This window comes from Macaca nemestrina, chromosome 7 (assembly GCF_043159975.1).
Source record: "Macaca nemestrina isolate mMacNem1 chromosome 7, mMacNem.hap1, whole genome shotgun sequence".
NCBI lineage: Eukaryota > Metazoa > Chordata > Mammalia > Primates > Cercopithecidae > Macaca > Macaca nemestrina.
In genome coordinates, this window is record NC_092131.1 from 128,112,505 (window position 1) to 128,125,968 (window position 13,464).

The 13,464-nt window shown below is 41.6% G+C and overlaps 2 protein-coding genes across 10 annotated transcripts in view; one reads left to right on the forward strand and one right to left on the reverse strand.

The window, feature by feature from the left end:
* The window catches only part of LOC105463780 (neuroplastin), a 72,775-nt gene extending 61,779 nt beyond the window's left edge, over positions 1-10,996 (forward strand). For 3 of the 7 annotated variants that reach the window (XM_011711076.3, XM_011711078.3, XM_011711073.3), the window contains 4 exons: positions 359-632; positions 7,479-7,500; positions 9,058-9,132; positions 9,975-10,996. In XM_011711076.3, coding sequence (XP_011709378.1) covers positions 359-632; positions 7,479-7,500; positions 9,058-9,118 — 357 coding nt within the window. In that variant the 3' untranslated portion in view covers positions 9,119-9,132; positions 9,975-10,996. Of the gene's footprint in view, positions 1-358; positions 633-973; positions 1,067-7,478; positions 7,501-9,057; positions 9,133-9,974 lie in introns of all 7 variants that reach the window. The other 4 variants (XM_011711077.3, XM_011711079.3, XM_011711075.3 and 1 more) reach the window with 2 other exon arrangements.
* The window catches only part of LOC105463779 (REC114 meiotic recombination protein), a 126,452-nt gene continuing 123,984 nt past the window's right edge, over positions 10,997-13,464 (reverse strand). For 2 of the 3 annotated variants that reach the window (XM_071101070.1, XM_011711071.3), the window contains exon 7: positions 11,095-11,259. In XM_071101070.1, the coding sequence (XP_070957171.1) occupies positions 11,095-11,259 (165 nt within the window). Of the gene's footprint in view, positions 11,260-13,464 lie in introns of all 3 variants that reach the window. The other variant, XM_011711072.3, reaches the window with a different exon arrangement.

Genomic DNA, 13,464 nt, shown 5'->3' on the forward strand with positions numbered 1-13,464 from the left:
TGGGGGTTGCACTCCTCCTCCCGCCATCCTCTTTCTGCTGTGGTTTCTTACCTGGTGTTTGAGGAAGCATTTACTAGGTTGTTGGACTTTTCTGAGTCTCCAGGCAATAGGACCTGCACTCATTTCGTGGAAGTTGGGGAAGTCCGAGGACCGATGATAAGGGAGGCTCGCCTGGCTCTGTCAGAAGTGTGTTGATTTGTTGTTGTTGATACTGAAGGGAAATCATTAATGAAATGCCTGTAGACACTGCTTCCTCGTTCTGGCTGGTGCCTGAAAAGAACGGAGAGCAGTGTCACTCTCTCTTGAACATGAGCTCAATTACTCACTCTCACCTTTGTGTATTATCACTTCTTTGCAGGACATTGTCAACACCTCTGGCCGCTTCTTCATCATCAACAAGGAAAATTACACTGAGTTGAACATTGTGAACCTGCAGATCACGGAAGACCCTGGCGAGTATGAATGTAACGCCACCAACGCCATTGGCTCCGCCTCTGTTGTCACTGTCCTCAGGGTGCGGAGCCACCTGGCCCCACTCTGGCCTTTCTTGGGAATTCTGGCTGAAATTATCATCCTTGTGGTGATCATTGTTGTGTATGAGAAGAGGAAGAGGCCAGATGAGGTTCCTGACGGTAAGGGCATCCCTACAAAATAGCTGTACTGTTGGGGTTGGTTCCTTCGGGTGGTTTCCAAGTACCCAAAGAGGACTATAGGGATGTTGGGATTCAATCCCTAAAGGAAAGAAGGAAAATTCTTATACCAGTTCCTAACCTACCCCCTACCCGTAAGATTTTTTTTTCTTTCTTTCTTTTTTTTTTTTTTTTTTTTTTGCATTAGCCATCTAGAGCTGTCCTTAGCTCTCTCCCTCTGTTTGGGTGTTTTCCAAACCCTAGTCCCATCTGCCTTTCAGGCCCCATGCGGTGAATGGGCAGCTGTCAGTCTCTTTGTTCAGCTCTGTCCTCCTTCAATACAGATCATCAGGCAGATTGAGCTTGAGGAGAATCCAAGTCAAGCCTAGAAGCCACCCCAAGATCGCAGGCCACCTGGCCTTTCAGGCAGATTTAAGGTACCTAACTGGTTGTCACATGGTTGCCTGGTGTAGCCCCTGTAGGTAACTGCCCCAGCCCAGTCAGACTGTTCTCAGAAAAGCCATTGGAACGAGCCAGCGTTTGGTTCCTTGGTTGGTCCCTTTGATGGGTTTCCAAGGCTCTCTACTGGGTGGCTTTCCATCTGTGTCTCACAGACAAAGGAGAGTCTGATGTATCCACCCATCTAGTGTAAGACAGAGATAGCGAAGGCAGAACAAATGGAGTCCATGCCCCGAGGCTGTGCCCTCAAGCTGACCTAGGGTCAGGGAAGGGAGGAGATGGTAGCAGCAGAACCACAGCACACCATTAAGCACTGGAAAGAGCAAGAGCTGAAATCGGAGGTTATTGGATATGCCTAGAGTCAGAAAAGCCTTGGGAAATTTTTGGTGATCGATTTTTTGGTCTCTCACCCTGGGAAGGGGGAAGCTGCTGATGGAGACTTCTATCTGCAGTACTTCAGGTTCCCAGCTGGCTCCCCATCCCCACCCTATAACATGACCAGCATAAAGAAATTAATTGGCCAACTGTTACCATTACTAGTCTGTCCCTGGCTAGACTAGACAGATGGGTGTGCCCCTGGGCTCAGTGGCAGCCAACCTGGGGTAATGGTGGGGTTGCCAGCTGTAGTCCAGCTGTTCTGGGGCCTGTGTTTGTGCACCTGTGGTGCTGTATCCTGCTCCACAGAGCTGGCTGTCCAGGGGAGAATACAAAGTGACATCTGGTGCCCCCTCAGAAAGAGTGTGGCCCCAGAGGCATGCCATTGGCTTTAGACTCTCTGGGAGGACATGTTTGAGAGCAACAGCCCCTTCCCCATCTTTTTCTTTCTTCTCAGCAGTTCTAAATCTCTCTGCCTGCAGTAAGTAGAGTGGCTGGTGAGGAGGTTTGTTGATGACACTGACAGTATCTGGTGACTCCCTCCAGGTGTGCACTCAGCAGTGAGCTGGGCAGAGGCATGGGAGGGACGTTGGCTGGGAGCAGATGGCCTCTGTAAATGAGTCTCTAGTTTCCTGCAACCTGGGAGTGTCCCCGGGAGCTTTACTTTCCTACTTTATGAAGTGAACCTGCTTTCTTTGGGATTTCATGTACTCCTAATGCTTTTTTCCTCCAGATAGTTCTCTTTTCTGCTACATATTAGGACTCCCAAGGCAAGAGTGCACCTTTGTTTAGATCTGGGAGTAAAGGGAAAGAGCTGTCTGTCTCGTGTGTTTTCAGCTTGGCTCTGTGGGATCAGTTATGCCTCATTCCTGAAAAGGGCCTTTTTATCCCCCCAGAATGCTTTTCCTTTGCCAATACCACCTTCCTCAGCCTGCCCTTTGGAAAGGTTGAGAAGCTTAAAAAGTCAGGTAACAGAAGGCATAGATGGGCTTCAGAACCTGATTTGTAAATGTTAAGGCAAGGCTGGCTGCCACTGGTGAGAGTGACGCAGCAGCCTATAAGAAGTCACTGCGCGTATGAGGTTGCGATCACAGTGCATGTGGCAGGTTAGATTTGAGAAATGGTTAGGATTGTTCTGTTGGACAAGTGCAGACACCTGCCCAGGGAAGCAGCTCTCTTTTTTTAAGAGTTCCTTGGTTATTGAATTCAAATGGGGGACCAGTTTGTTATAGGAGACATCTGTGACCAGCAAATCTGAACAGCTTCCTGGAAATACCTCTTTTAAACTAAGTTATTATAGACAGTGAACGAATCCTACCCGTAAAAGAGATGACGGCAGGGTAAGTGCCAAGTAAAACCTCCTTGCTCTAGTCTCTTGGGAGAATATTGTAACGAAAGCAGCATTTACTTCGTTGTTGCATTGGGGTGAAAAATCTGAGATGCTGGAATAATCGCAATGTTTGCCTTCTCTCCTTCCCTTCCTGCCAGCCAGTGAGGGCCAGGCTCCACTCTCCATCTTCATACCCTGCCCTTGCTCCAGCATTTCCATTCTGTTTTTCTCCTCTGTCTTTCTCTCTTTCTCTCAAATTCCTCCCTGCTTCCACCCCTGCCCGCTTTTCTTCTCCTTTCCTGGAAGTAATCATTAAACAAAAGAAAAAGTTGAATGTTCTTTGGTGAGTTTTCCTTCTTCTCTGCCTTTTCCTTCTTTAGCCAGTTCTCCTCAACCCCTGTGCACTCCATAGGAAGAACAAACTTACCTGTCTGCTTTCTTCCCATGCGCTCCTCCCCAAATTTTCATTTAGATATATACATACACTCCTTTTTGGAATAAATGAAGAGGTACGTTATATTTGACACAAACTTGGGAGTGTTAGAGGTGATTAAGTGTTTACCTATCAGATAACCATCTGTGGCTCTGTGTTGGATTTTTTATACCATTAGGAAAATGGGGATTTTTTTATAGGCCTGGCATACTTCTTCTTTGCCAACTAGCACTTTATTATCAAGATATACCCATGGCTCATTTCAGACTCACTGAACTTTTTTTATGTGAACGCACAGTCTTCATATTTTGAGCAGTCTGTGAGTTCTTGGTAACTCATCCCCTTACTACAAAAGCACTAAGTGAACGATACAAAAGTATAAAAGCACAAATTTCAACTTATATAGTTTATGTTTCACTAGAAAATCAAATATTACTTTAGATTCCTCACATTGAAAATGCTTAGGATTGAGGTTTAGCTGCTTCCTTTAAAAAAAAAAAAAAAGAAAAGAAAGCCCATGTCTTTTTTCTTGATCTACTGGAGTATTCTCAGGCCATTTCCTACATGAAAGTTCCCACCTGCGTCCCTTTAGTCCCTTGTATGGTCTCTTTGAGGATCAGTGCCCACTACGTTGTCTTCTAGGTGGATTAATCTACAGATCACCTTTACCTTCAGTATTTTCAGGAACAGGTGAATCATGGAGTCAAATAAGAGCTTTTTTTTGTTCACTTTACTCACCACTTGATTGAATTCCCTGAAAATGTTAAATGATAATTCTCTAAAAAGATCAGGTCAAGCTATCAGCCTCTAGCCTTCCATCCATGTCACAGCTGGGCACCTGCTTGGGTGCGCCTTCTGTGTTGGTGTCCTGCTGACTGCACTCCAGGAGCAGTCAGCATGTGCTCTCAAGCCTCCCCTCCCCAGGCCCTGGAGGAATGAATGGGGGAGTGAACCCACTTAGTTGTTGAGGGCTTCAGTTCTTCTGGATATTTTAGTGACCTCACAGACAGCATATTAAAACAGGAGCTGATTTAAGAAAAGTGCTGGCACCAAAAAAGAACTTTCGGTTTTTACATTGGGATAATTGTTATAAGCAAGTCAAAGGGACTCTCTTCAAGTTACTGATGGAGAAGATATTTGAGGCTTTTTGGGGGGCCATTTTTAGTGGCTCTGATATATCCAAGCTCTTTTAGACACTTTAGAATGAAGAGCTGTTCTAATGTTCCAAAATCTATTAGTTGGTCAAAACATTTGGTAGCATATGAAGCTTTATACAGGCTAGGGATATTGGAAAAGAAATGCGACTTTTAAAATGACACCTAAAACATGCATTCAGTGTCTAGTCTGTTATCTAGGGGCCATCTGTCAGTAACAAGTTACCTTATGGAGAAAATGCAATAGAACCAAACAAGGAAGGAAATAGGAAGTAACTCTTAGTCTCTCTTGGGTTTAATGCTAACCTGCTAAGGTCAGGCAAAATTTAAGTGAATTTAGAAACCATAAAACCTTCTAGTGAGATGAATGCAGTGACAAAGGACCTTTGACCAGAGAGTCAGCTCTTCATTATTCGGACTTTAAAGCCATCTTTTTGGAGGTGATACTGTATTAGGCAGTGTGGTATTTACTAGACCTTGCAGAGCACCCCTTCTAGATGAGGCGGATATAGGGGGAGCGAGGGCTGTGGTCCATTCAGTTGGGAAGATGGAACACACAGATAAATCAGTGTGTGCTACAGCTCCACCGGGAACTTCACTCTCATAAGGTGGATTCCAGAAGCATCTTGTTTCCATTCTCCCCCAAGTCCTCTTCCTCTCATCCAGCCAGTGGCTGTAATACTGAGGTGGAGAGAACAGTCATTGTTTAAGCTGGCTATCTTTTGGCCTGAGGGTTTGGGGTATGTTGATATTTGTCGGTTACTATGACTTCTTTTTTTTCCCCCCTCAATTGCATCAAACCCTTAAAACATGGTGGTAAGTGAGCGATATGCATGCTTTTGGAGTTTGTTTAATCTCCGCTTCAGTCTATACGATGCACAGTTCATAATGTTAACACTTTTCTTCAAGTTTACTTCATTCACTTTCACAACTAATTTGGATTTCAGTTTGCTGTTTAATCCTCATTTACTTTGATTTTTGTATCTTTTTCTGTAATTCTGTTCTTTCCCTCTCCCCTGACTTCCCTGTTAGGGGTCAAGTCGTTTTTTTGTCTGACCTGTAGGGGAGAGTGGTGCTGCAGATAGTGATTCAGTCCAGGAGAGTGGGGAGACATGAGGCTCTTTTGTTTGTCAGTGTGAAAGTGGATTTGGGGAGACAGATGAAGGGGGCTCCTGGGATTTTGCCCCCTTGTGAATCTCAGCTGCTCCCACTTGCAGGCATGGCAGCTACGCCGGAGGCACTGTCGCTAAAACACCTCCATGCAACCCTTTGCATGTTACCAGCTTGTTGGGCTGGAAAGTGACATTACTAATCAGACACCAGGGAATACCCACACTCCAAAAGGAAAAACAGCCCGTGGTGTGAGGTGCTTGGGTTGGTGCCTACAGTGTCATGCTTTGAAAAGATTAGCCTGGCTATTGCGATTCTCCCTCCCCTGCTTTTTATTTTAAATTTGGGAGTAGATTGGTGTATTCTTGATTCGGCTATCTTGCATTAGAATTTTGTATTTTCGAGTGCACAGCCAGAGCACTAAAAATATTCCAAGTTTGCTCCTGTGTCTTTTCATTTAAATCCCCAAAGTGCTTAGTTCCTAGCATGTAGCTGAGCTGACTTGGCCGGGATGCTGAGCATTAGGATGTTGTGAGGGGAGAATTTAGGCTGGGCTTGTGTGTCTTAGTACCTGGTATGTCTTTGTATCTCTCCACTGCATACACAGCACACAGATGTCTTGGGTGTCCTTAAGTCTTAGTTTGTTCTCTGTACCTGTTTGATAGTGTATACCGTTGTTAGTAGTGGACTCCTGTGGACACTAGTGTGTCGCTAGCCTATTGTTTTGGCTGATGAGTCATTGGTTTGTGGTTAGTTCTTTTTTTTGAAATCCTTTTTTGCTCCAGTCACTGTGTGTGCTGGCGGTGGCTTTGCCTCTCCGTTGCCTCGAAGGAACAGGTGGAGCAATGTCTCCCTCTGACAGACATTACTCCCGACGTGTGCTCCTGCAGATGCCTACACTGAGACTGTAATCTCCATAACTGCTTCATGTGCACCAAGCCCCCTTGTGGAATCCTGCTGAGAGTTTTTCTAGAAGCCTTCAGTGAAATCAAACTGTTCTGAATCATTTAGTCTACCTGACTTTTGTGTAATAAAAACAAACTAAGAGCACTTACTTGTTCCCTTCCCCTTGTGGGCCTTTTTAAAACATTCTGTCTCTGAATGTATATCTCTGCTTAAAGGGGATCAAGTTGCACTTAGTTGAAACACGAAAGACATATAAATCAGAACCATAAAGTATCAATTTAAGAAGGCTTAAACTCATATAATGTCAGCTTTTTGATTTTAAAAAAGTTATCTCATGGCTCCCCTGGGTTTGGCTTCTGGTTTTGGCCAGGGCAAAAGAGTGAGCCTGTCTTTCTGAAGTCTTTTCTAGAGGGATGTCACCACTGTTCAGCTCTCCTTGGTGTGTCACAGAACATCCTCTGGTATACATACACTTGTTGCTGGCATAGCCCAGCATGGCTGACCCAATTTAGGTTGAACTATTGTGGTTGCCTCTTCTCAATCTCATTCTCCAGACTAAAGACTCTTCTAAAGATTACAAAACAGCAAGAAAAACAGAGTGCCCTTTGGGGAAGTGAGGATGTGTGGCTAAATGTACAGATTGTACACATCCATTCACATTGCAGGATTGAGCCAAAACTGCATGCATTCACCACAAGAAAACAAACAGCAGGATTTTACAACTGAAATGTTGGTTTGTCTTCTCATCTATTTAAGAGTGAACCACTGGAACTTGGGGACAAGATGAGTATAACAATGTTGCAGCCTATCTGTCCGCTACAGTTGCAGTTTTTCATGACAAGCATTCAAAGTGTTAACTAAAACCATTGAAACAACATACCTGCCATTTAAACTTGAATCTAGAAATAATAACTCCATGAGTGTTTTGCACCTCCAGATGGAATGGCCTTTAATAAATGCTGTGAGTAGCCATGATTGCCACTTGCAGTTTGCTATTCTATTAATCCTTATGCAGAATCTAACAGTTTTCTTCTTTCTTCTCTTATCTCTCATGGATTTTTAAAAAACTGAACACCATGTAGATGATGAACCAGCTGGACCAATGTAAGTACTTTATTGGACATTGATTGAACAGTATCTGATTGAATTATGTTGTGTTTGCACTTTAATCAAATGGAGTAGCTAAGATTGGAGGGGAAGACAGTGAGTGGAAATGAAGGTTGCAGTGTTGCAGATTTCTTAGCTTGACACAGATCTGACTAAAAACAACTTGATTCTCAGGATAGGCTATGCAGTCTTGTTTTCAGTGGCCATACAAAGTGGAATACCACGCAAAAAACTTTTTTTCAAATTTTGCATATTCGATATGCTTAAAATGTGGGGGAAATGGCCAGTATATCTGAGGCTTCCTGTTTTGTCAATGTTAAAACATTTCTGATCCCAAGCATTTCAGATGAGGAATACTCAACCTGTAGCTACTTAAGGAATGTTTTTTAATGCACTCATACTGTGCCACAAAATTTCTCACTACACCAGGGATGACAGTAAAAGAATCCCTGTATTTCCATGTGTTACACTTTCAAAGGTTGTTATTGACCAAGTTTAACTCATGTAATGCAATTTGAGGCTGGACTATAGCCTGGATAAACAGTCTAGCCCCATTAACAATTGCTGGTATCCAAGAGAGAGGGTACTGCAGGTATGGAATCAATCTAAGCTGGGCAGAATCTCCTAGAGTTGGACTAAAGAGTGAGAAGCAGACAAACAGCACCCAAATTTGTTAAGTACCAGAGGGCCCAGCACTGCCAGCTTATGATTACCTTTTTTTTTTTTTTTTTTGAGACAGAGTCTTGCTCTGTCACCCAGGCTGGAGTGCAGTGGCGCAATCTCGGCTCACTGCAAGCTCCGCCTCCCGGGTTCACGCCATTCTCCTGCCTCAGCCTCCCGAGTAGCTGGGACTACAGGCGCCCATCACCACTGCCGGCCAATCTTTTGTATTTTTAGGAGAGACGGGGTTTCACCGTGTTAGCCTGGATGGTCTCGATCTCCTGACCTCATGATCCACCCACCTCGGCCTCCCAAAGTGCTGGGACTACAGGCGTGAGCCACCACGCCTGGCCATGATTACCTTTTATCAGTTGAGAAGGGATAGTGGTGTTGTGTTCAGTGGAGAAAAGTTTTACATATTCTCACCTGTATAGCAATTATAGTTCAGAAATCAAAGGGAAAGTACTTGTCTGCCTTGGGGGTCAAAAGGAGGATAAAATGAGGTATATCCAGGTTGAGTCTACCTACTGCCAAAATCCATAATCTGAAATGCTTCAAAATCCGAAGTTTTTTTGTGTGCTCACTTGATGCTCAAAGGAAATGCTCATTGGAGCATTTTGAATTTTGGGTTTTCAGATTAGGGATGCTGAACTGGTAAGTATAATGCAAATATTCCAAAATCTAAAAAATTCAAAATCTGAAACATTTATGATCCCAAGCATTTCAGAGGAGGGATACTTCACCTGTAGCTACTTAATGTTTTTTTAATGCACTCATATTGTGCCACAAAATTTCTTACAACACCAGGGATGGCAGTAAGTGAATTTCCATGTGTTACACTTTCAAAAGTTATTGACTGAGTTTAACTCATGTAATGCAATTTTTCCTCCAAAGGAAAACCAACTCTACCAACAATCACAAAGATAAAAACCTGCGCCAGAGAAACACAAATTAAGTACTGCTTACAATGTAAGTATGGCCTTCTTTAGCAGTTTTTAAAATTATATTCAAATGAATGTACTTCTATTGACCTTTTTACAACTTCTTCAGTAATTGGTGTTATGTTGTAAAATCTTTTAATTCATTTCAGAGCAGCTGATAATGATGAAGCCAGTTCTGTCTGCCCAGTTTAGGGACTGGAAAGGAACATTTTTCAGCTGCGTTTTTTGCTGCTGTTTGGATTTTTTAACATGGAGTCTCACTCTGTTGCCCAGGCTGCAGTGCAGTGGCGTGATCTTGGCTTACTGCAACCTCCACCTCCCGGGTTCAAGCAATTCTCCTGCCCCAGCCTCCTAAGTAGCTGGGATTCCAGGTGCCCACCACCACGCCCAGCTAAATTTTGTATTTTTAGTAGAGACAGGGTTTCATCATGTTGGCCAGGGTGGTCTTGAACTCCTGACCTCAAGTGATCCGTCTGCCTCAGCCTCCCAGAAGTGCTGGGATTACAGGCGTGAGCCACTGCGCTCTGCCATCAGGTGCATTGTCACGTTTATATAAATGCCATTTCAGAAGACGTGTTTTAAAATAAATACTTTTCCACATTATATCTTTACAAAGAGGTGAAATTGTCACCTTCTTAGGTGGATTATTCCCAGAGGCCTGCTAGTCTTACCTCACATATGGGGGCAAGACAGCAGCAGGCCAGGCAGCAGCAGGGCCAGAATGTCATCTTGTTAGGCACATGGAGATCAGAATTTCACACCACATCCTTGAGTATGCTGTTTGAACCAAAGCTTTGTGTGGCACACGGTGTAGTTGTGAGTGACAGTGCATATTCCCTTTATAATTTCCAAATACGTATTTCTTTACAGATCTTTAGGTTCCTGAAACTGGTGGCAACATGACCTGCTAAATTTTCTGCTTGGACCTCTTTGGTTCTCTCCCCTTTCAAGTGAGCAGCACCACAATGACTGTCTAAAGCATGCCTTATTTAGCCTCTCCTGTAAGGGTGATCTAGCCAGGTACATTTTAAACAATGCTTCAGTGTAGAAGGTGTAAACTATTTTGGGCTTGATGTGCTGTGAATGTTGCTTTTTTTCCTTTGTTAAAATATTTAAATAGAAGTGAAAAGGTCCTCTGAGGATCAGATCATGCATGCGCCATTTTTTACTTAATGCAGCTGTTAAATTGGCAAAGCTCTAAAATGCACTGCTGCCATCTAGTGATACATTTTTGTAAAGTACAGCAAAACCTACAGATATATACAGTATATAAATATATATATATATATTTATATTTTTGGGGGTGGGAGAAATCCAAAATAAAGTAAATGCTTGTTTCATTTTTAAGCTGCTGATATTCATTCCTTATTGTATGTTGTCATGAGGAAATTGTGCAGTTCTGGTACATAAAGATGAGTAATATAAACTGAAATCTATAATTTTAAGGGCTTAACCTGTGACTTTAATAAGGCTGGAACAGTCCACTGAATGGGTATAATGAATTGCAGTATATACGTATGATTGCTTTTTAAGTGATTATCTTTTCTTTTGTTAAGTCATGTAAATTCATAAATCCTTTTGCACTGATGTGTTGAACCTTATTCTTGTACATTCAATCAAGGCAAACTTTTATAATTTTTCTTTTGTTTCCAATGACCTTGAAATGTTATAGCATGGTGATATTCTATGCAACTATAGTTATACTTTTTGGTTTGACACTGTATTTTTTCACATTGATTTACTGGTTGATGATAGATTTTATAACCTAACAGGGTTCTCATGCGGTGCGTAACTGTAGATGCATGTACTTGTGTTTTGTGTAATTATTGAAGTGCAATGATGTATAAAAGTGGATTCACCTGTTTTTAAAAATAAAACATTGATAAAAGGTGTTTGGAATAATGCTCTTTATTCTAATATCTTCTTTAATTTTAGGAGGAAGCATTTTTCAATACTTTGAAGTTCCTTAGTTATATATGTATCCAGAGCATTAATTTCTCAACCCCGCTAGCTTTTTAAGTTCCTTTTCTACCTCTTCCACAAATGCTGGGAAATTCTGATCCATAAGGCACAAACGCAGGAAGGGGCCTAACTCTTCTGCACCCCATGCAGATTGTTCATAGACACGGGGCAGCTCCTCCGAGGCCAGAAGAGTCTGCAGGGATACCAGAAAAGTAGTTACAGATTACACCGGCAAATAGTGCTTTAAGGAAAGATTAGAGAAATACACACCAAAAAAAATTAGTATTAATTAGCTTTACAGGCTTCCTTTACGTAGTTTTACTGTTACATTTACAATTTTGTATATTAATATGTTTTCTGAATACACATAGCATGTGAGATAATCTTGTTGCCTTAAGGAAAGAATTTCAAATATACTGATTAAATGTTTGCAAAGTTGAGATTCTACTTTAATGAAGAATACTGTGCTGATAACCTGTGGATTGAAAATAAACCTGTCAATGAATGAGCTGCACTAGCTTAGTTCATCTTCCCCACAGCATAGGTGGCAGAGTGGATGTGAGCAGTCTATGTGCTAGCTGCATTCTGAATATAAGAAAGAGGCCACAAACTGCCCAAAGGACATTAGTTCACACGTGTCTTTTTCTGGCCATCTATGAGTTTTGACAAATCGTCGTCTATCACCACAATCAAAATACACAACATTTCTTTCACTTCCCAAAAAACTCCCTCATGTGACCCTCGTGCTAACCATTGCCGTGAAACCCTTAACCCTTAGCAACGACTGATCTCTTCTCCATATAGTTTTGCCTTTTCCAGAATGTCATATAAATGAAACATATGTTGAATCTGGCTTCTTACACTTATCATAATGAATACATTTGAGATTAATCCATGATGTTGAGTATTTCAGTAGTTCATTTTTATTGCTGAATAAGTATTACATTGCATGGATGTGCCACAGTTTGGTTATCTATTCTCCAGTTGAAGGACATTTGGGTGGTTTTGTTTTTTGCAATTATGAATAAAGGTGCTATAAACATTCACTTACGGGTTTTTGTGTGAACACAGATTTTCATTTCACTTCAGTAAACACCTGGGATTGAGTCATGTGGTGAGTGTATATTTAACTTTGTAAGAAACTGCCAAACTGTCATCTATAGTGGCTGTCCCATTTACGTTCCACTAGCAGTGTAGATGAGAGTTCTAGTTGCTCATCCATCCAGGATTTGGTATGGTCAGCTTTTATTTTTAATTTAGGCATTCTAGTAAGTTTGCAGGATGTCTCATTGTAGTTTTAATTGGCATTTGCCTAGTGACTAATAATGTTGAACTTTTCACATGCTTATTTGTCATCTGTATGTTTTCTTTGGTAACCTGCAGTGTTTTAAAACCAGTTGAATTAGTTGCCAACATTTAAATATTAGGAGAGTTCAAATAAAAATCTTGACAATTTGGAAGATCTGGCAACACTGGATCCACAGCCCCACATGATGATGATGGGCTCCAGTTCTGTGTGGTCCACTTACTTTGGTGCATTGACTCGGTCATCTTATTGATTGCTCACATTAATTCTATGAGGTAGGTGGTTTTATTATTTCTGTGGATAGCAGGGTTTAGTGTGTAAGTACATAACTGATATTTCTCTAGGAATTCTCTATAACAGAAATTTACTTGGGATATACAGCACTTGTTTTGTTTATTTTTAGAGATGGGGGTCTCACTATGATGTTAGGCCAGGCTGGTCTTGAACTCCTGGCCTTAAGTTATCCTCCTGCCTCAGCTCCCCAAAGTGCTTGAGACTACAGGTGTGAGCCACCATGTGCGGCCTACATCCCTTGTATTAATTGCATTTCTATCCCATCTATGATTATACCACACTTAGTATCCTATTAAATGAACATTTATGTTTCTAATTTCTTAACAAGCATTGTGATGAACATATGTATATCTGTGTAGTTGAAATGAAGTTATAGATAACATATTAAATTTGATATGTACTGCTAAATTGCCTTCCAAAAGGTTTTACCAACTTACATAGAATGACATGTCCAAAAGATAAGAGCAAATAAGTAATGTATCTGAGCTGCAAGCTTCATGCTTTTTCTCATTTGTATATGGTTCTTCCATACTACATAAATAAACTGGGTAAGGTATACCTTTTCTAGCAATTGATATTTCCTAAATAAGGACATCACACCCTGACTTGTTTATTGTTTTATTGCAGCTCTGTGTTCGTCAGCTTATCTGATTCAGTTAGCCCCTAACTCCAATGCAAATATGGGCATTATTCAGTCAGTTCTGCTGCTGGACAAATAATTTTTTTTCATAGTTACCAGGTTATTAAAAGAAATAAACATGAATTCTTGGTCTTCCTACCTCTTGAGTTTTTTATTCT